At 44.7% G+C, this 18,417-nt stretch overlaps 1 protein-coding gene across 1 annotated transcript in view; it reads right to left on the bottom strand.

Annotated features, from left to right (window-relative positions):
* The window catches only part of VILL (villin like), a 35,596-nt gene that overhangs the window by 7,866 nt on the left and 9,313 nt on the right, over positions 1-18,417 (bottom strand). The window contains exons 2-15 of the mRNA XM_034060840.1: positions 15,964-16,045; positions 14,422-14,496; positions 12,159-12,355; positions 10,964-11,072; positions 10,528-10,638; positions 8,891-9,090; positions 8,725-8,803; positions 7,242-7,340; positions 4,859-5,012; positions 3,739-3,839; positions 3,001-3,138; positions 2,289-2,447; positions 1,246-1,425; positions 27-172 (exon numbers count right to left, since the gene is read on the bottom strand). Coding sequence (XP_033916731.1) covers positions 27-172; positions 1,246-1,425; positions 2,289-2,447; positions 3,001-3,138; positions 3,739-3,839; positions 4,859-5,012; positions 7,242-7,340; positions 8,725-8,803; positions 8,891-9,090; positions 10,528-10,638; positions 10,964-11,072; positions 12,159-12,355; positions 14,422-14,496; positions 15,964-16,032 — 1,817 coding nt within the window. The 5' untranslated portion in view covers positions 16,033-16,045. The remainder of the gene's footprint in view (positions 1-26; positions 173-1,245; positions 1,426-2,288; positions 2,448-3,000; positions 3,139-3,738; positions 3,840-4,858; positions 5,013-7,241; positions 7,341-8,724; positions 8,804-8,890; positions 9,091-10,527; positions 10,639-10,963; positions 11,073-12,158; positions 12,356-14,421; positions 14,497-15,963; positions 16,046-18,417) is intronic.

Genomic DNA, 18,417 nt, shown 5'->3' with positions numbered 1-18,417 from the left:
TGGAGAAACAAGCAGGTCACTTTTACCTCTTTTCACTGGCATAAGGTGCTTTGCCACCTAAGGCTTCCCAGAACTCTGCTGGCTCTTGTCCTTCCAAAATAGTGTGCTTGTCCCTCTTGGAAACGATGTTAGCTACCATTTTTGCCATCTCCCTCTCATCTCCACTGCATCCCTGTGTTCAGAACATAAGGTTGAGGTGGAGTTAGGGACAGACTGGCAAAACTTATCTGTGGGGAAAAGCTGGCTTGGTCCCACCCTCCCCTCTGGAGAGTTTTATGCCTTCTGGAATGCTTTTGAGGGTCTCATCTAAGCTAGTCACTCAGAATACATTTCTAGCCCTTGAAGGGGCATACAGTGCAGCCAATGGCATCTAGGACAACACTCATAGAAAGGTTTGGCATAAGGGACCTTTAAAGATCATTTAATTCAACCTCCCTGCCATGAGCAGGGATATAGAATCATAGAATAGTTAGGGTTGGAAAGGACCTTAAGATCATCTAGTTCCAACCCCCCTGCCATGGGCAGGGACACCTCACACTAAACCATATCACCCAAGGCTTCATCCCACCTGGCCTTGAATACTGCCAGGGATGGAGCATTCACAGCCTCCCTGGGCAACCCATTCCAGTACCTCACCACCCTAACAGTAAAGAATTTCTTCCTTATATCCAATCTAAACCTCTGCTGTTTAAGTTTTAACCCATTACCCCTTGTCCTATCACTACAGTCCCTAATGAATAGTCCCTCCCCAGCATCCTTGTAGGCCCCCTTCAGGTACTGGAAGGCTGCTATGAGGTCTCCACGCAGCCTTCTCTTCTCCAGGCTGAACAGCCCCAACTTTGTCTTTCACTATGTCATGTTGCTCAAAGCTGGGCATCACTTCTGCTTTGGTTTCATATACCATCTCATCCTGAAACTTAACATGATAAATGAATGCACTCTAATCCTGGATGATTTGTTACAGCTGGAGTGCTATAAAACCTGGGGTGCTTTATTCAGCTGAAAATGTTACGAACATCTAAAATGAGGTGAACCCCAACATAGGTTAATTCTGTACAGAGGTTGTATTACTGCTAATCCTCCATATATGGAGCCTTCTCCAGCGTGCACCTTCCTGCACTGAAATTAATGAGCTGCCCGCCTAAGGATACACCTCCATAGCTCAGTGGAGGTAGGAGACTCAAGACGTGCATCAGCAATTTTGGCTCCCTTAAGCTGTTTCCTCTGGACCCACTTGAGTCTCACCTTCCCACACCACAGGTAGCAGATTTGGCTGGTTGTCAGCAGGAAGACATCATTGGAATTGAGTGAGGAGGCCCTGGCTGGCACCTCTGTGGCCTTTGTGTTCATCTCATCCGTGCCCCTCACCTGGAAGAGGCGGATCGCTGGCTCAGGTGTGTTTTTCTGAGCCCGGCTTGTGCCACCCTGCAAGGAAACAGAGAAAAGGATGGTACTAGGATATAAGGACAATCAAATCCAGAGTGCAACTGACTGGATGAAGAAGACTGTTGGGCTCACAGCTGTAATGATGGAACATGGTCCTGCACAGAGCAGGTAAGGAAATCCGAATACCTGCGGGTTCCAGGTCAGAATAAAAGTTATATGGCATAACTTCCGCTTTTCTCCCCAATTACTGTGAGCTTTGACCAGCTCCTGTTGAGATGCTCAAGTTCAATGTGAGCAGATCTTACTACCTGCAAAGCATTTGCCATGTAGACAGGGTAAGGCAGCTGGACTCAGATTTCCAGCTGTGCTTGGCTTACTGAACATCTGCCACAGAAGTTGTATGGTGGGATCAATGCTGAGAGCAATCCCCCTCTTCCCCAACCATTTACAATGTCTCCACCACAGATGTCAGCACCCACTGCAGCAAGTAAAGTGGCTTAGGAGTTAATTCAGACAGGGACAATTCAAATCATGTAACTGTTTGTAGTGTATTTTGCATATCCTTTCTGGATAGTGTTATTTGTAATTCACAGAAAGATTGCCTTCTTATAACTCTGCAAAATATTCTGGGATAGAGTTGGAAAGAATATAACACATTAACACTGGAGCTCAGGGGTGAACAGCTGAGTCTGGGTCAGTCCAGGGCTGTGTTTATGCATATGGTGTTCAGGCCACTTGGGAAGTAGTAGAAATGTTCCACCGCTTCCATCTGCCAGCCCATGCAGACCTGGCAGTGTCATTCCTGAATATCAGCCCCCTTTTCTGGACTATTTCCATTCCAACTGCCAAGCCATCACTGGTGTTTGCACCTCCCATTGCCCACATGCACAGAGCTGTGTTACCTCGTAAATGATCAGCTTGCCCTTGAAGATGGCCAGGAAGTGTGCGGGCTCCTTGCCCATTGTCACGCGCACCTGCACAGCCTCATCCCCATACTTCTTGTCCAGCTCAATGGCGTTCAGGGCACAGGCAGTGATTTCATCCACAGAGGCATGGCGGCCCTGGGGAAGACAGAGAGATGCCACATGCACTATGATGAGATGCAGGGTATAAAGCGCTGCACGACGTAATATCTTGCCAATCCAAAGCCCCGCATATAATATTGTGAGATCAGAGTTAAACCTTCCAGATGTTTAAATTTCACTTGCATCCTGGTTTTGAAGACTTTAACATCCCATTTTCAAAGCTTCTCTCTGTCTCTTAGGAGAGGAAAAAATGCTTTAAAAAGGAAAGCAGAGGTATTTATATACCCACATGGCTCCAGGAGTTGAGGCTCTAAGGCACAATCTGAAAGACTGCACGGTTTGACCTCAGCATTGTAAGCCCCATAATCCTTCACTTTTTCTGCCTGACACTGCTGGCTCTCAGTCTGACACCAGCTTGGGCTCAGTGTCCCTGCTGTCCAGAAAGCACAGCTTGGGATATTTGCAATGGACAGCTGAGGAGAAAAGGGTATCTGAGTTCTTGAGTGCTTGGGTGGCAAATTTTTTGTGCAATTGCTTCTTGCAGTTTCAGTCTTATAGACAACACAACCACTGTTTCTGTTTGACCTACCTGCCACATGTAGAGGACATAGTGAGGCCTGCCTGATCTCAAGTAGGTGTACAGGACCAGGTAGCAATCACCCCCATAGAACTGCCCATATGTCTTGGGATTCACTGGCTGCATTTGCAAGTCCTCAATCCTCCACACCTAGTGAAAGAAACATTTTGGTGAGCAGCAGTAGAGTCTGTGAAGACAGAGCACACCCCCTTTGCTAGCAGACCGCTGAAGTTCAGGTCTTCAGTTGGAAAGATAACCCTTTCTCTCTCTCCTGGATGCCAGTAACCCCAGCTTACTAAGTGCTTGTTGACAAAGTTTGTTTTCTCCTGGCTGTCACAATATATGTGCCACTAATAGATCTTCAGCAGTCAGTGGTTCTCAAGGAGAAGAAGCCTCCAGGTCCCTCACAGCCCCTCTCCCAGCCAGTTCCATCTTCCATGGGAGAGGAACTTCTGCTCTGTACAAGTTTGGTTGATATGGCCTAAACAGAGTGTTTGACTTCATTCTGACCCACACTCACAGCAGGAGAGGAGTCATCATGGTGACTGCTTTGCTCCACTGGTCAAAGGCTGGAGAAGAAATGCCCCTGAACTACTGTAACTGATGCATTAGAGTTCACAAGCACTTTGCTCTGGCTGCAGCTGTGCTTCCTTGGAGAAAGTAGGTGAGCACAGCATCACAGCTCCATACATCTGCTCTGTGTGAAACACTGATTACTGCATCCTCTGCCAGCAAAAGGAGCTCTCTCACCTCTATCTCCCCAGAGGCATCATCTACCATCCTCTGCTCAGCAGCTAGCTCCGGTCTGGCATGGAGCTGTGTGGTGTCAAACTTCACTTGCTCCACCTTGGCTGCATGCACCAGCAGAATAAAAACAAGAACCCAGTGAATGAACAAGAACATACAAATGCCCTGTATCACTCTCACACACGTACACAACTGTTTTACATATGAGAAAAACCTTGTCTATGGTTGCAAGAAGCCAGTCTTGCCACTAGTAAGCTAATATCAATTCTGGATTATGCAAGCGTTGATACACTCCAGTGTTGACCTGTTACAGGTTGGGAACTGGCCACAAGTATATTGCAATGACAACTGGCTAGTAAAAATACTAGTTGTCTTCTGACTGAAAATTCATAATTGTTTTCCAAATCCATACATATCTCATTCCTTCCCAAATGTTACTTTCAGAAATAAAATGGCTACATTTTTCCAGCTTATGGTAAGGAGAGAGTATTTATGGAGAGCACAGAGAGAAAGAGGCGGATTAAAAAGCGAGAACTTGGAAAGAGATTTGCAGCTCTTGGGCTATTATTGATGGAGACATCCAGCATCTCTGTCACCATCCCATCATTCATCAAGTTCTCTCTCTTTGGTATTGTTTACTCTCTGGGGTTAATGCATTGTAATATTCACTTCAGCAGTGTGATAAATTGAGGCACCGTTTACACCTGGTATAAATACAGAATAATTCCATTGACGTCAGGAGGGTCTTGGGTGGATGCCAGTGTAAATGAAAGCAGAATGTTGTATAACGCTTCCTCATCAGGTTTAGCATCAGTCCTTTAAAAAAAGTTCTGAAAGTATGAAATTTTGCATACAAATTTTCAGACGAGAGTGATCTTCTGTCAATATTTACGTTTGGATTAAGTAGTAGTTTGGTTCATATAAGAAGCCTCAGCAGTTCTCAATGCTTTTCAGCTCCTGAATCTTTTACATCTACTGAAGAAGGTGGAAAATACAAGGTATGGGAAGCATGTGCACTAGATTTTCAAAATACTGGAGGCAGGAGACAGTTTATGTGAACAGTGTCCCCTCAGCTGTTGCTTAGCACAGATAGGAAAAACAAAGTCAGGACAAACATGCTCACCAATTTTGCCAGTAGTGTAGATTTTGCCCAGTCCTTGTGTTTCATCCTTTTCGGTCCACCTCTGGAAAAGCTGTTTAAACATGGCTGACTCTGCTCCATCATTGATCACTTCAATGTTGACGGATGAAGGATAGCCTTTGGCTTGGATAAAACCCTAGTGGGTTTGAAAACGGACATCAATGGGAATACAATAAGCTTTTTACAGACATGAAGAGGGATGTGGACCTGAAGCATCTCAAAGACTGAACATCCCTCACTGAACACAGTGATATTACCAAGAACAGGATTCACCACAAGACTTGCATCCAGACTTATAAATGGAGATGTCTACAAGCTCTCACATATAGCCATGTTTATTTCTGTGTTTAGGGGACTTAACCCTATCCCTAGAGCCAGTCATTTGGATCCTACACTTAACCTCTACATAACACCTTAGTCTTGAAGAAAATCTCTCTCAGTGGGTCTCATGAAAAGCCTCCTTCTCTATCTCAGATAACTCTGTAGATGACTTCTAGTGATGGATCTAGGAGTGAAGGGGAGGGAGCAGTGACAGGGTGTGCCCATGACCCAAGACCCTTGTTCAGTTCTTTGTTTTTTTCCAAACATTTTGCCCCTTTCTAAAACAGGAAGTCTGATCTCCCTGTGTTATGATAGAGGGCATGCAAGGTAGTGAAAGGATGGAGTGAGCTAAGTACCCCGGAGCATGATGTGTGTTCTGAAAGGACTAAATTCTCACAAATCTCTGCTTTATTTTTTTAACCTTTTTCCCCCTAAACCCAAATTATTTCTTTACCATAGAGCTACTATTGAGTTAGAAGACTACTTCAGCAGAGGTGCCTGGAAGAAAATTATCTGTGTTCTGCCACAACACCAAAGTCATTGTTCAGTTCTGGAAACTGCTCTTATGTTTATCTCAGCAGGCCCTGGGATGACCTGGAGCTTCAGTGTCGACAGTCATGGTTCAGGGAAGGAGCTTGGCTGTGGGCTTCTGAGCATTCATCTTCTGCTGTAAATACTACAGCCACACACTACCTCCAGGGAAAAGCAGAGCAGATGGTCCTCCCATCCCTCCCACCTGCTGCACTGAAAGAAAGAGATATCTTTTGTTCTACATGTGTAGCTCAGGGCCAGAATATGAAGAGCTGATTGCCTAATGTGAAGCATCTGAGCTAAGCTTTTGAAAAGAGCACTGCAAGATAAGCTTTAAGGTGAAGTTTTTCTAAGCTTTTCTTCTCTAAGATAATAGATGCAATCTGTATTGAAGCTGGATGTCTCCAGGTAAGACCTTATGGATGAAGTTCAGTATATCCTAGTAAAAGCTCACAGAAGATAAGTCTGTTTATAGTATCCACATAACTGAGTAAATGAAACAAAAGCTATGATCCCTTGTAGCCTTCACTTCAGCATGGCAACTTGTAAAAAACCTACCAAACGCCTTTCTTGCTCAGGCTCTCCTGAGGCTAATGTTTTATGGAAAGAAGTGTCGAGGCATGTTCTGCAAGAAAATAACTTCATGGTAGCTCATCTGGAGGAGCACCAGGGCATTACACTAATGTGCTCTTTCTTAACATGAATCCTGGTCTCATCTCAGGTTTGCCAACCTGAATTAATGGCAGTTAATAACAGATCTCTTTCTACCCATTGGAAGAGACTTGTATCACCTTCAAATTCACATGCAGAACATGGGCCCAGATCCTTTGGTGATGTGAAAAGGACACATTGATTATAATGGACTTGCTGTTGAGGCCTGTAGCACCTACATTAAAGGTCTGGCTTTTACAGAAAGCCCAGATCAAGTTTCTCACTGACTTGCCCAAGATATTACCTTTGGTTGGGAACACAAGAGATGTTTTCAGGGTCAAAGCAGTGGTCCATGCTGCCTGGAACAGTGGCATTAAGAGATGCTGTTTAGTGAGTGCACACAAGCTTGGTGGCTGGCTTCAGTCTGACCCCTTCACTCTCCTCAGCATCCACAATATTGGGTCATGGATGTTAGAGATGATATAAAAGCCCATTTAGTATCTGTTTATGGACCTGTTGACCATGAATTTGTCTGATCCCATCTTGACCCTGCTTATTCTCTGTGTCCAATCAACAACACCAGCAGTCCGCCATTTACTGAGTAATGAAGTATTTTCTTTTATACTTTATTTTCTTTATGAATTTCCTCCTAGTTTCAGTGGCAGGTCTTTCTTCTTGTGCAATTTGGTGACTAGCAGTTTTGTGTTTGCATCATCTTGCCTTGTTTAGACATGCAACTTTTCCCACTGTTATTATGCGGGCCAGCTCTGCAAGACCTACACTTAATTGCAATTACTGGTCAGATCTAGGTTTGCACTTAGTTAACCTCCCATGACATTGTCTGCAGTATATTACAACTCACCACAGCTCGAGTGAAGGCTGCTTTTTTCTCTTCCAGGCTGGAGGCTTTTCCTCTCCAGACATAAATCTTAAAACCACCTTGGTCTAAAATATAGCAGTCCTAAGGTGAAACAGAAAAAAAGATGTTAAAAACTCCACACAGGCAAAGGTCCTTGTTTGTAGCCTACTCTGGTTGGATCCTTCATGAAGATTCAGGTTAGATTTAGGTTTAGCTCATTTTCTTGCCTTACAGAGCTTCAACCCTCATGCAATCATTAGCAAAGGCAACAGAGGATGGTTCACTAATGGATCACAACTACCATCAACCATACAGTGCAGGGGTACAGGGGTATGTTGACTCTGCAAGCACATCTGACCCAGGGAGCTGACCTTTAACCATAATGTATTTTTCTTAAGCATTGCTCGAAATGGGGCATTACCATCTCATAAGAGATGTTCCCAAACCAGCAAACGCCAGCTCCAAAAGGCTGGAGGAAAAGTGCTGAAATATTAATCCTCAGCCTGCTGTGCTTCAGTGCTGCTGATGGTGGTGCTCCTTTATGCCAAATCTGCTACTAAAGGAGCAGGAAAAGTCAGAGTTAGATATCTGCATGACTATTCTGTGTTCCTAATCTGGAGCTGAAAGTGTTGAATCATTGCGAAACGCAGCAGAATCCTGAACCCAAAGGGGATGAGGTGGCTGCCAGGCAGCCTGTCTCTGCTGCAGAGAGCTGGTGCTTCAAACAGACAACTGTGTGACCAAAGGCTTCTCATTCTTCAGGCTGAACTTTGAGAAAAAAAAAAATACAAGTTTCATATTCCTGTAAAAGGAGACTGAAATTTAACAAGGCTGACACCAGCATGAATAAGGGAGCTGGAGCCTTGCAGCAGTACACCGTCTTGCAACAGGCTTGTCTGCACTGCAGTTAAGGATAAGCAATTCCTTGCCAAAATTCAACCAGGAGGATATTAGGAAAGCCTTTGTTTTCTGAAAGCCTATGGCCAGAGGGTCTGTAAGCAGTCTCCTTCAAGGGTGCATCACTGAGACCAGCCACTTGCTACAGCAGGATAACTATCTTCATGATTTTGTGAGGAGAGTATTCATTTGCTCTGAATTCTGCAGGTGGAGGGCTATCCCTAGACATCAGATATTAAGAAGCCATATTTCCATCTGGAATTTATTCCTGGCCCACAGCTCCCCTTGTCTCTGACTGCCAAGCTAATATCATCCTTGGCTGAGAGGGTCAATTTGCCACCTCCTGTTAGAACAGCTTCAGTGCCCCACCTACCTCTGGCCACTGAGGCTGTAGTACGTCACTGGCTATTACTGAGGCTGTGGTAGGACTACACTGTCCTGTTTTCAGAGGACACCTGATAAACCTGAATGATGGAAGGGCTGATAATTTTCAGGAAATGGGGTATCCCATTGAAATAAGTCCTCAACTGAAAATAAAGCAAGCCCCATCATCCTTTTCTCACTGTAAAGTCTGATGGCTTTCTCTCACCTCATGCTGGAGCAGATCCTGTGTCAGGGGCCGGGTGGCTATCTCCTGTACCACCAGGTCATTTTCCTTCTCATAGACACTGGAAGACAGAGTCATCACGCAGAGTCAGACTTCACAGTGCTTCCTGTGAGAAAGGACAGGGTTTGGAGAACATTTCTGGACTTACTGGTATAGCCGGACATTTGCTTTCTGCAGCTCATCCGCTTTTGTATCCGGGATGGCATCTCGGAGCTCCCCACGCCTCTCACCCAGCACCATCTTCATGATCTGCATGAGGTCCGGGGAGTCTTTCTCGTTGTCAATGATGCCAATTTGAGCGCGGCCACCTCTTTCACTGTCCCTGATGCTGCGAGCCAGCATGAGACCCTGCACAAAGATCAGCAGGGTGTAAATCCTGATGCTGAGAACAAACTCAGTGATCCTCAGACCTAGAGCAATGACTGAGCACCAACAGTCCAAGCCAGCTTACTACAGCTTTCTGAAGCTTCTAGTGTTCTCCAAATATAGCTGTTTAATGTAGTGTATGTGTCTGCAATGCTTTCTTACGAACTAACTCTCAGGAAAATGTTGCTTATTTTGGATCTGACCTATCAATACCTTGGTTACATGTTCTTACTTGTCTCATACTGACCAAGCTGTAATCACTACTGGGGCTTGCTACCACAGGGCACAGGCATGTAGTAACTACAAAAAGCATTGCCCATGTCTGGCTGTACATGAACAGGTCCACTGATCTTGTGACGTACTCTGGGAGAGCCACACACACATGCTGAGGACAATGAGATTGGATGCTGCAGAGCTTCAGGACTCTGGATGCTCTGTGGTGACTTTTTACATTTAAATGTTTCAAGTATTCAAAAAACGTGGATGTTTTCTGTGAAAAAAAGCAATGTGAAACACCAGGCAACTAATTAAGCTGAAATCTCAATTTTCAATTGAATTATCTTTTTCCATGTTTCTTTCCACAATAGCTCTGAAAGGGGCCCCTTTTTGTTAGACCTAGGAAATAACCTGCTTGATTGCCAGGCCTGAAATGAACCATGCCCTGTTCCTCACAGCGGCTGTCCCTCTACCTGCTCTCCATCCTCCATGTCCTGAGGGTTTCTTTGTCTCTTCTTCATTCTGTATTCAATCTTCTCCTCTAGCCATCATGTCCTGGAAAACAGCCTTCCTTGTGAAGCTCCCACCTCTCCTGATGACTGGTTATGAGTTTGGCCACCAACTTTGCTGATGAGCCATTGACAGATCTTCCTTTATTATATCTCTGTATCTCTTTTTTTTCTATCAGGAAAATAACAGTAAAGACTGCTTTGCAAAGTGCCTTAAGAGCTATGGGTCTGATGTATCAACACTTGGGTTATGTATTCCTACTTATCTCATACTGACCAAGACTGAATTCCCAGTGATGCTGCAGAAAAAAAAGGAAATTCGTTTACCCCTGGTGTCATTAGTGCAGCCAAACCTGATGGTGTCACTGACTTTTTAGTCCTACGTCATGCAAGCCATAGGGCACAGAGGGATGTAGATGAACCTCTGCAGAGGGAACTGGATGCCTTCCTGGAGCCAGAGCTAGTAATGTGCCCACAGACGCTGAGGTCAGGTCTGAACTGAAGGGAAGCAATTCCTTGGGCCTGTGATACCAGCAGATGGGCAAGTAGAAATTTACCATGATTTTCTCTGTTTACATCTGTGTTGCTGATTTCACTGAGATTTTCACTGTGCAAACACTGAATGCTGTTTATTTTTTTCCTTGGGCATCAAAAAATACTACTAGTAAATGAAGTGGGTTTTGCCTCTACTCACTCTGGATTTCTCAGCAATGCAGCAGCTGGGTCCATTCCACTGAATCAGCACTTTCCCAAGGTCCAGCAGGAACACATCACCTTTATTGAAACTGTCCCAGGAAAGCGCTACCTGTCATGAAGAAATGAAAGCGTTTGGCAAGCCAGGGAGGACAATGAGTGCTGCAGGAGACGAGTCACAGTCAGTGGAACTTGCACCTGGGGGATGTGAGAACTGGTCTGCAATGACACACTCATTTTTCCAACACTCAGCTCTTCACTGAGTACAATGGCTTCTCCCATGGCAATACCAAACTCTCAAGTGAGGTCTTGAAAACTACCCTGTAGTAGGGGTCCTTGAGCAGAGATGAGCTATCTATCAGATGAACCTGATTGAAAACGAGTGTAGGAGGAGAGGCAAGGAGAAATGATCCATAAGGAGAGAGGTCTCTTCTTACCTCTGTGGCTGATACATGTTTCTTCCCCTTGACATGAAGAAGACGCTTGATGTTGTACATATTGGTCTCCACATGCTTAAATCCTGAAGCCACTCCTCCCTTCTTGTAGCTGTTGTGTAGCAGGGAATAAAGTGTTAGAGCTGGTTAGAAAACACCTTCCCCTATATACTCTGAGAACACCTCAAGATTTTGGCTATAACTAAAATATCATAGCTTGGAAGAGGCTGGCAAGTGTAGTGAGGCATGTGATTCAGAATACTTGAGATTTGTTTGGTCCAGTTTAACATATCCACAAGAGGATGCTGTGGTGATTAGTCTACCTGTGAAGATGTGGAAGGAGCCTGCTTTAATTTCTCATTCTGCCTCAGACTTCCTGTTCAATCTTAAGGATGTGGTTTAGACCAAGATGAAGCCTAACTTGTACTGATTTCAGAAGCAGATATGTTTCCAAATAGACTTCTAAACCTACATGTCCTTCAAAACCTTCATTGTCCCTTACTCATCTTTAAGATGAGGGTAAAACCAATTTCCTGTCTCACAAAAGTCTTGAGGAAACTCATGAGAGATGGAGAGATGCACAATACAGAGGTATTAAAAGCTGGACTGGGACATATATACCGAGGATGAGTTTTCATCCGAGTTTTCTTCAGCTGTTTAAAAGCAAGGCACTTAGGCTGTTTATTGGCAATGAAGGCCTTCCTGGAAGTCAGCTATTGGAGTCACCTTAAAAGACCCCAAAGTGAGCAAAGACCACAAGATTGGATTCAGCAGTATCTTTTAGGTGGCAGAAGTTCAGAGTCACACTTTCCTTCCACTACATGAATATTACTTGAAGGATGAAACAAATCAGCACTTCAAAGTGAATATTAGTCTGAAGTGCCTTGAACGGGCATATTTATCTAAAGTGTGTGGAGGAGAGGAAAGAAGACCCTAGGGTGAACAAGAGGGAGGTTAAGAGGAAATTACTGCAAATATCTGGGAAAATTACCAGTAGAACAAAACATCATGGCTCCAGACCTAATAAATATAAATCATGCTTTCAAAATGAGGTTTTTTTCTTCTGAGTTTTGACCAATTTCATCACTGATCCATATTTTTCAGGTTTTTGAAACACTTATGGCTCTCAGATACAGAGAAGCAGAGAAATCCCAGGGACCATGACCCACCTCGTTGCAGGGTATTTTGAACTACTCACATAATGCCATTGCGGAAGTAGCTTTGGAAGGTCTCAGACTCATGTCCCTGCACTTCCCGGTGCTGCACAGGGTTCCCCCCGAGCACATTGTCCAGCTGGGTGACATACAGGGCTGCGGCACCTTGCTCATCCTGAGACGAATCCTTGCCAATCCAGTAATGCAAATCTACAGCAGATCCACGAGAGGTTCTTTTGGTCTGGAAGAGGTGGGAAAGATGAATGAGAATAAAGACATAGCCCATATGTGTGTTTCAAATAATATCACTGGCCTGAGGGACCTGGTAAAACCAAGCAATCATAGAGCCCTTTCCTAGGGTCTTGCCCAGTTCTGCCTTTCTCCTGGGCAAGGGGAGGGAGGACGGAGCCTTAGGATGCTGGCAGCTCAGCCTGGAGCCAGGGACCTTATTCAGGAGAACACTAATGAGTTTTATGTACAAATTGAACTGAAGGACGTTACTGTTTGTATTCCTTTATAGCTCTTGTCATCAAGGAAAACTGAGCCACCTGTGCAATTACAAAAATTAATGTGTTTAACCTGTTGTACTTTTGTAGAGTTTTTATTCAAACTTAAAGGAGACTCTTCTCACAGATTGCCTTTTTAAATGTAATGTACACTGCTGTTTGTTTGCCTGGAGATACTACCCTTTCTTTCCTGTTCTCTTTCTCGTATCACACTACATAGTAACACAAACCGCCCCTGAATTCCTGCCGACTTGCAAAACAGACATAATTCCAAATGAAGCTGAGCCTATGTGTGCATGCTGTGATTTGTCTTATTACAGAAAACCCCAGTAGCCTAGAAAGAGGAGGCGAGTGATCTGAGAAGAAGTATGCTTATCGCTGTCTGAGTTGTGCCAGTTATTTCTCAGCACATACTGTGTTAAACTCTATTATGGACACCTGGGAAAGGTAATAAAAGCTCATTTTATAAACTGGATTTGACACTAAGTTCTGTTTATTTGCTTTGTGCAGTGATACCACAGCGAAACACAGTAGAAGAACTTGGAATAAAATACAGCTCAATTCCTCTAGCACAGATAATCAATTTGTGGCAAAATTGCCCCATTTAATACATTGCACTAAAGTCCCTTTGTCCTGCAGACAATGTTTGTTTGGAGAGCCTCCAGTGAATATGCAGAATGCAAAGATGAATATTTTTATCCTCCCATCTGCCATGGCAAAGTAGTGTAGTGGGCTGATTAAAGGGTTTTTCTACCTGGAGAAGATATTGAGCCTATGAGCATCAAAATCTATACTGGTATTTATAGTAAGTTCCTTGCAAAGACACTCACATTCTGCTCTCAGCATGTCTTTGGTGGCTACTACCAAATCAATTCAGCATTGAAAGATAGCATAAAGGCTCTGCATGGTGAAGTAGAGCAGGAGACTCATTCTACATCACTATCCCAGCCTGGTTTCCCTACTTCATGTATAGTGGATGTGCAACTGTTTATTGTGTAATAGAGGTGGTTTTGCTGTCTCTTGACTGATGGAGATGTTTGCAGGAGGGACAGTCAAACTCAAGAAGTGGGAAATGCTTCTGGTTTACACTGTATGGAGCTTTTTTAATACAATGGGCCCTGGGTTGCTCTATGCAGATGAAGAGATTTGGAAGGAATTCTGGGAGCTGAGTGCAACACATCATCCTTCCACAGAGTTTTGGGAGCACAAGGCAGTTTGCACAGCCCACAGGGTAGAGTTGGTCTTCCCAAGTTCCTCATGCTTCTGGTTAGCCTGGATTCAGCTGGCTGCAAGTAGGTCTGGACCAAATTTGTGTGGAACAGACGAAGTGTCCTAATGGGGACATGAGAAGGGCTGCAGAGCCTCTGTGCTGCTTGTGTGATGCAGAGTAGGTAGCACACCTCCATAACCCACATCATCTGCTGAAAATGAGACCTTCCATTTGGCCACTTCTCACATCCTCAAAAGACTCCTACAAGGCATACAAATGTGGTCCTTGATTTAGTTTGCCAGGAACATACTGGCTATTTTGCCATGTCCAGACATGACTCAGTTGATTAGAAGATAAAGAGTTTTAATGAATAACTAAGCTAATGGCTCCTCAGGACTTCTGATTTACTAGGCATACAGTATTGCTGCAACAGCTATGTTAATTGCAGGTGCTTGATTAGGTGGTGAACACACATGCACAATCACAGCGATACTCTCACCAGTGAGGGTACCTAGATCCAAGTCAGAGCTAAAGAAAAAGGGTGGAACCAGTTGCCTGCCGAAGCAACCAGTGTTTGCCAGCCTTACTTACATGCAGAATTATGTAACAGTCTCCTTCAAAAAATGTCCCATAGGCCTTTTCAGGTATAGGAACCATCTTCATATTCTGTAAGCAAATGAGAGTTTGAGTCATTACTAGAACTTCAGAGCCAGAAGCTGATGTGTGCAAAACAGGACAGCTGCAGTGCACAAAACACTAAGGTGATAATCAGGATTTGCAGAAGGAAGAATCTGTGTGGTGCTTGTGAGCTGGGAAAAGCCGCTTCTGGGGGAAATCCCCAAAGTACTAAGGGATGAGAAGGGACAAATTATAGTGTTTGGACAGACTAAAAAGGTCTCATTGACCTTCTACAGTCCTGTAGGTATAGAGAAAGAAGACCTAGGTGCTCCAGAGCTTGCATTTGCAGGTAATTTCGCAGGGGAGTGAGCACATCCCATCCTAAGTTTGGTTTTGGGGCATGGTTTTTACTCAGTACTTATAAGTCCAAGGATAACTTTCAGTGCTTTGGTAGGATAACCACTTTACCAGGGGCTCATATCAACTAACAGTACTGAGAAAACACAGACTTGAGGACACTGATGTGTCCTTCACCCCTCCAGTCCCAAACTGTACCCTAATCTCATACAAGTGCACAATCAACTAGCCATGCCTGCCCAGTGCAGGTGCCTGGATGTGTCACCCACCAGAATACATGCAGCTCCTGGGCTTGGACAAGCTCTGTGGTTCCCTGGAATCAGAGACATATATTCTTCTGGTGGCCTGACTTGTTCCCCAGCATACCAGCTTGACCCTTGTCTCTAATTACAGAATCTCTTGGAAGAAGCTTAGTACCGTGCATTGGAGAGGAAAGGGAAAGACCCTGTGATATGTGGACCATAGCTGGGATCTGCAGAGGACCACCACTTGGAGATGTGTTGGAGCGCTTTCCCACTGCTCCCCTGAGTAGACTCTGCACCTCAGTCTATACCCTTTAATTGAAAGAGAATGTTCTTGGAAAATTGGGCCAGAAAAAGGCAGAATTGAGCACAGACCGGCTCCAACCCACAATCAAATACCACCACAAGCAGAAGGAAACTTGCAGGCCACAGTATCTTTCCTTGCAGTGACCCACTGACCAGAGTTGGAAAGACGAGGATGAAGTGCAAATAGACTCCATGGGTTGCTTCTGCTGCAAAAATGGGTGCTTTGCCCATGGCAGCTGCTCATATACACTAAGGCTACCTGTGCATAACCCCTCTTCTTGGTGAAACAGGGAATTAATATCTAGCGTGCTAAAGCAGCCTTTTCTTGGTTCCTGAAGGGGGTGAGAAAGCTTCTAGTGTTGGAAACACAGCTTCAGTCACAGCACATTCATGTTTCCTCGGTCAGTATTATCGCTGTTTCACAGAGCAGGAAACAAAAGCAATAATATGTTGAAAGCTGCATAGGGAGATACTGGGTCTCCTGTTTCCCACCATATCTTATCTGTAATAGCCTCTTTTCCCACACAGATTACTTCAAGAATATCTCTTTCTTGAAACATATACACACACAGGTGTAGAGGACATATGCCATCATTGCCTTTTGTCTTACCTCTATGCCCCATATCTGTAGTCCCAGCTTTCTCTCGATAGTTGGGAGATTTATGTCACTGTCTGTCATCCTGCAGTCTGAGCTGGAAGGGAAAGGAAGAAGGAAAAACAAAAGAAGTAGATAATTGGATACAGCAGTAAGTGTGCTAGTCTCCTGGGTTCCTCTTACTGTCAGTGGAGGCTTAGTACAGATAATCTATACCTTGAAATGTCACTATCTCTCTGCTATGAAGAGAGCACAGCTGCAGTTATCACCAGTTAGGTGGGATGAACCCTCATTCCCAGGCTACCCATGTTCACGGGGGGCCAAGCAAAGTGTAGTATCACAACACAGCAAAGACTAGATAGAATCATAGAATCATAGAATAGTTAGGATTGGAAAGGACCTTAAGATCATCTAGTTCCAAGCCCCCTGCCATGGGCAGGGACACCTCACACTAAACCATAGCACCCAAGGCTTCATCCAACCTGGCCTTGAACACTGCCAGGGATTGAGCATTCACTACCTCCCTGGGCAACCCATTCCAGTGCCTCACCACCCTAATAGTAAAGAATTTCTTCCTTATATCCAGTCTAAACCTCTGCTGTTTAAGTTTCAACCCATTACCCCTTGTTCTATCACTACAGTCCCTAATGAATAGTCCCTCCCCAGCATCCCTGTAGGCCCCCTTCAGATACTGTAAGGCTGCTATGAGGTCTCCATGCAGCCTTCTCTTCTCCAGGCTGAACAGCCCAAATTTCTCAGCCTATCTTCATACGGGAGGTGCTCCAGCTGCTCTGGTGTGGAGTTATTATTGAATAGGTGGAAAGGATTCACAGGGGTGGTGGACCTGTTTTGTTCCCACCATGGCATGAAGGGTGGCAGAGACAACAGCAGACCTCCAGGAAGGAGGGCATGGCAGGTGCCTCTTGGGCAGCTCAGCTCCAATGTAGCAGCCATGGGACAGATTGTGTTTGTGTAGGGGCAAGACCCATATCAGCCTTTCCTCTGTGAGTTAATCCTGCTTAGAGATAAAGGCCCAGTTTTGAGAGAAAACACAGTTCACTGATTTCTGTGCTTTGCATTCATTTGCTTTGCCAGTGCGCTCCTCTGATTTACATTTGTTCGTGACAGACAGAACAATTGCACTAAGTTAAAAAACAGCAACTTGATTGACTGCATTTTCTTCTGTGCCTCTGGATGAAAAGGCTGCAAAGACTGTAGGCCACAGCCTGTCTGCTCTCCTCTGCTCAGCTGTAGGAAACCACCTATGAGAAGGAACAGTGCCATGGGCACAGCTAAGCCATGATGAGATGAAAAATACAAGAAACTCCTGCAGAAAGCCATGAAATAAGCTTCTTCTGAAGAACAGAACAAAGACAGATGATCCCCTGCCAGAAGGTATGTTAATTGCTTGTGCTATGAGAACATGGCAAAATGGGCTGCTTTGGCACCATAAAGTCACAAGAACCAATGGCCAATCTCCTGAAAAGTTCACACACTTAGTAAGAGCAGAATAATTGATGTTCTAGGCAGGAACATTGGTCCATCCAGACCTCCCACAGTGCAGAACTGCCAGACCCTGGCTCCTTACACAGGCAGTAGTAGAGAGACACAGACTGTTGGGAACAGCCCCAACACCTCTCTGCAAACTGAGCAGGCACCCACAGTCTGGCAGTGCTCAGTAGCAGGAGTCAGACATGCTCACTCCTTCTTGAATATGGATATATCTGAATGACTGTGAAAGACTGAGTTCATGTGGCCTCCTTTACCTACCAGGAGTGCATTTAGGAATAATCACCTCCTCCTCAGGTCCTCCATATAGCTTCCAGACAGGAAGATGGGCAGAAAGGGGTAAAAAAAGACATTTTTCATCTCAATTTTTTATCTCAATTCAATACTTGAGACCCACACAGATCAAGAAAGATATTTCAGTGTCTACAGGGGAGCTAGACTCTTTTCTGAACGTCATCCTGAGTTACCTACTGTGAAGTCCAGGGCTATCAGAAACTGAAGCCAAAACCATGGTCCCAGTTCCGATATTTAACCAAAAGACCTTTCTTTTATTATGGCATTCAAAAGGTCCCTATCAAGTTAAAAAACAAGTGAAGCTTCCTTTGCTCAGCTATCTTTTTAATTTATTTAGGGTTTTCCCTTCCACCATCAAAACAGGAATGACCTGAAAACAAAGCCAGTAAAGATGTTTATATGTGAGGGAAGTGTTCTAGCAAAACTGACACTGCTCCTTGTGGAAGGCAGCAGGCATTTTGCTTGCTTGCTAACAGTGCAGGAAACCGGCAGCTGGCCATCTGCGAGACACAGCTGGTTCCCTGCTTCGTCCAGCATCCCAACCTCTCCCATTGGAAAAGTTAACCCAAAGAACGCTGAGATTTCTCCAAGCACAGACAGCCATGCTGGACAAAACCCTCCCAAAAAAAACAATAGAGCAGTGCTCTATCGATTCCCACCTCTTCA

This window comes from Melopsittacus undulatus, chromosome 1, assembly GCF_012275295.1.
Source record: "Melopsittacus undulatus isolate bMelUnd1 chromosome 1, bMelUnd1.mat.Z, whole genome shotgun sequence".
NCBI classification, from domain to species: domain Eukaryota; kingdom Metazoa; phylum Chordata; class Aves; order Psittaciformes; family Psittaculidae; genus Melopsittacus; species Melopsittacus undulatus.
Note: the sequence above shows the minus strand (reverse complement) of the source record. Positions and strands in the feature narration are given on the sequence as shown.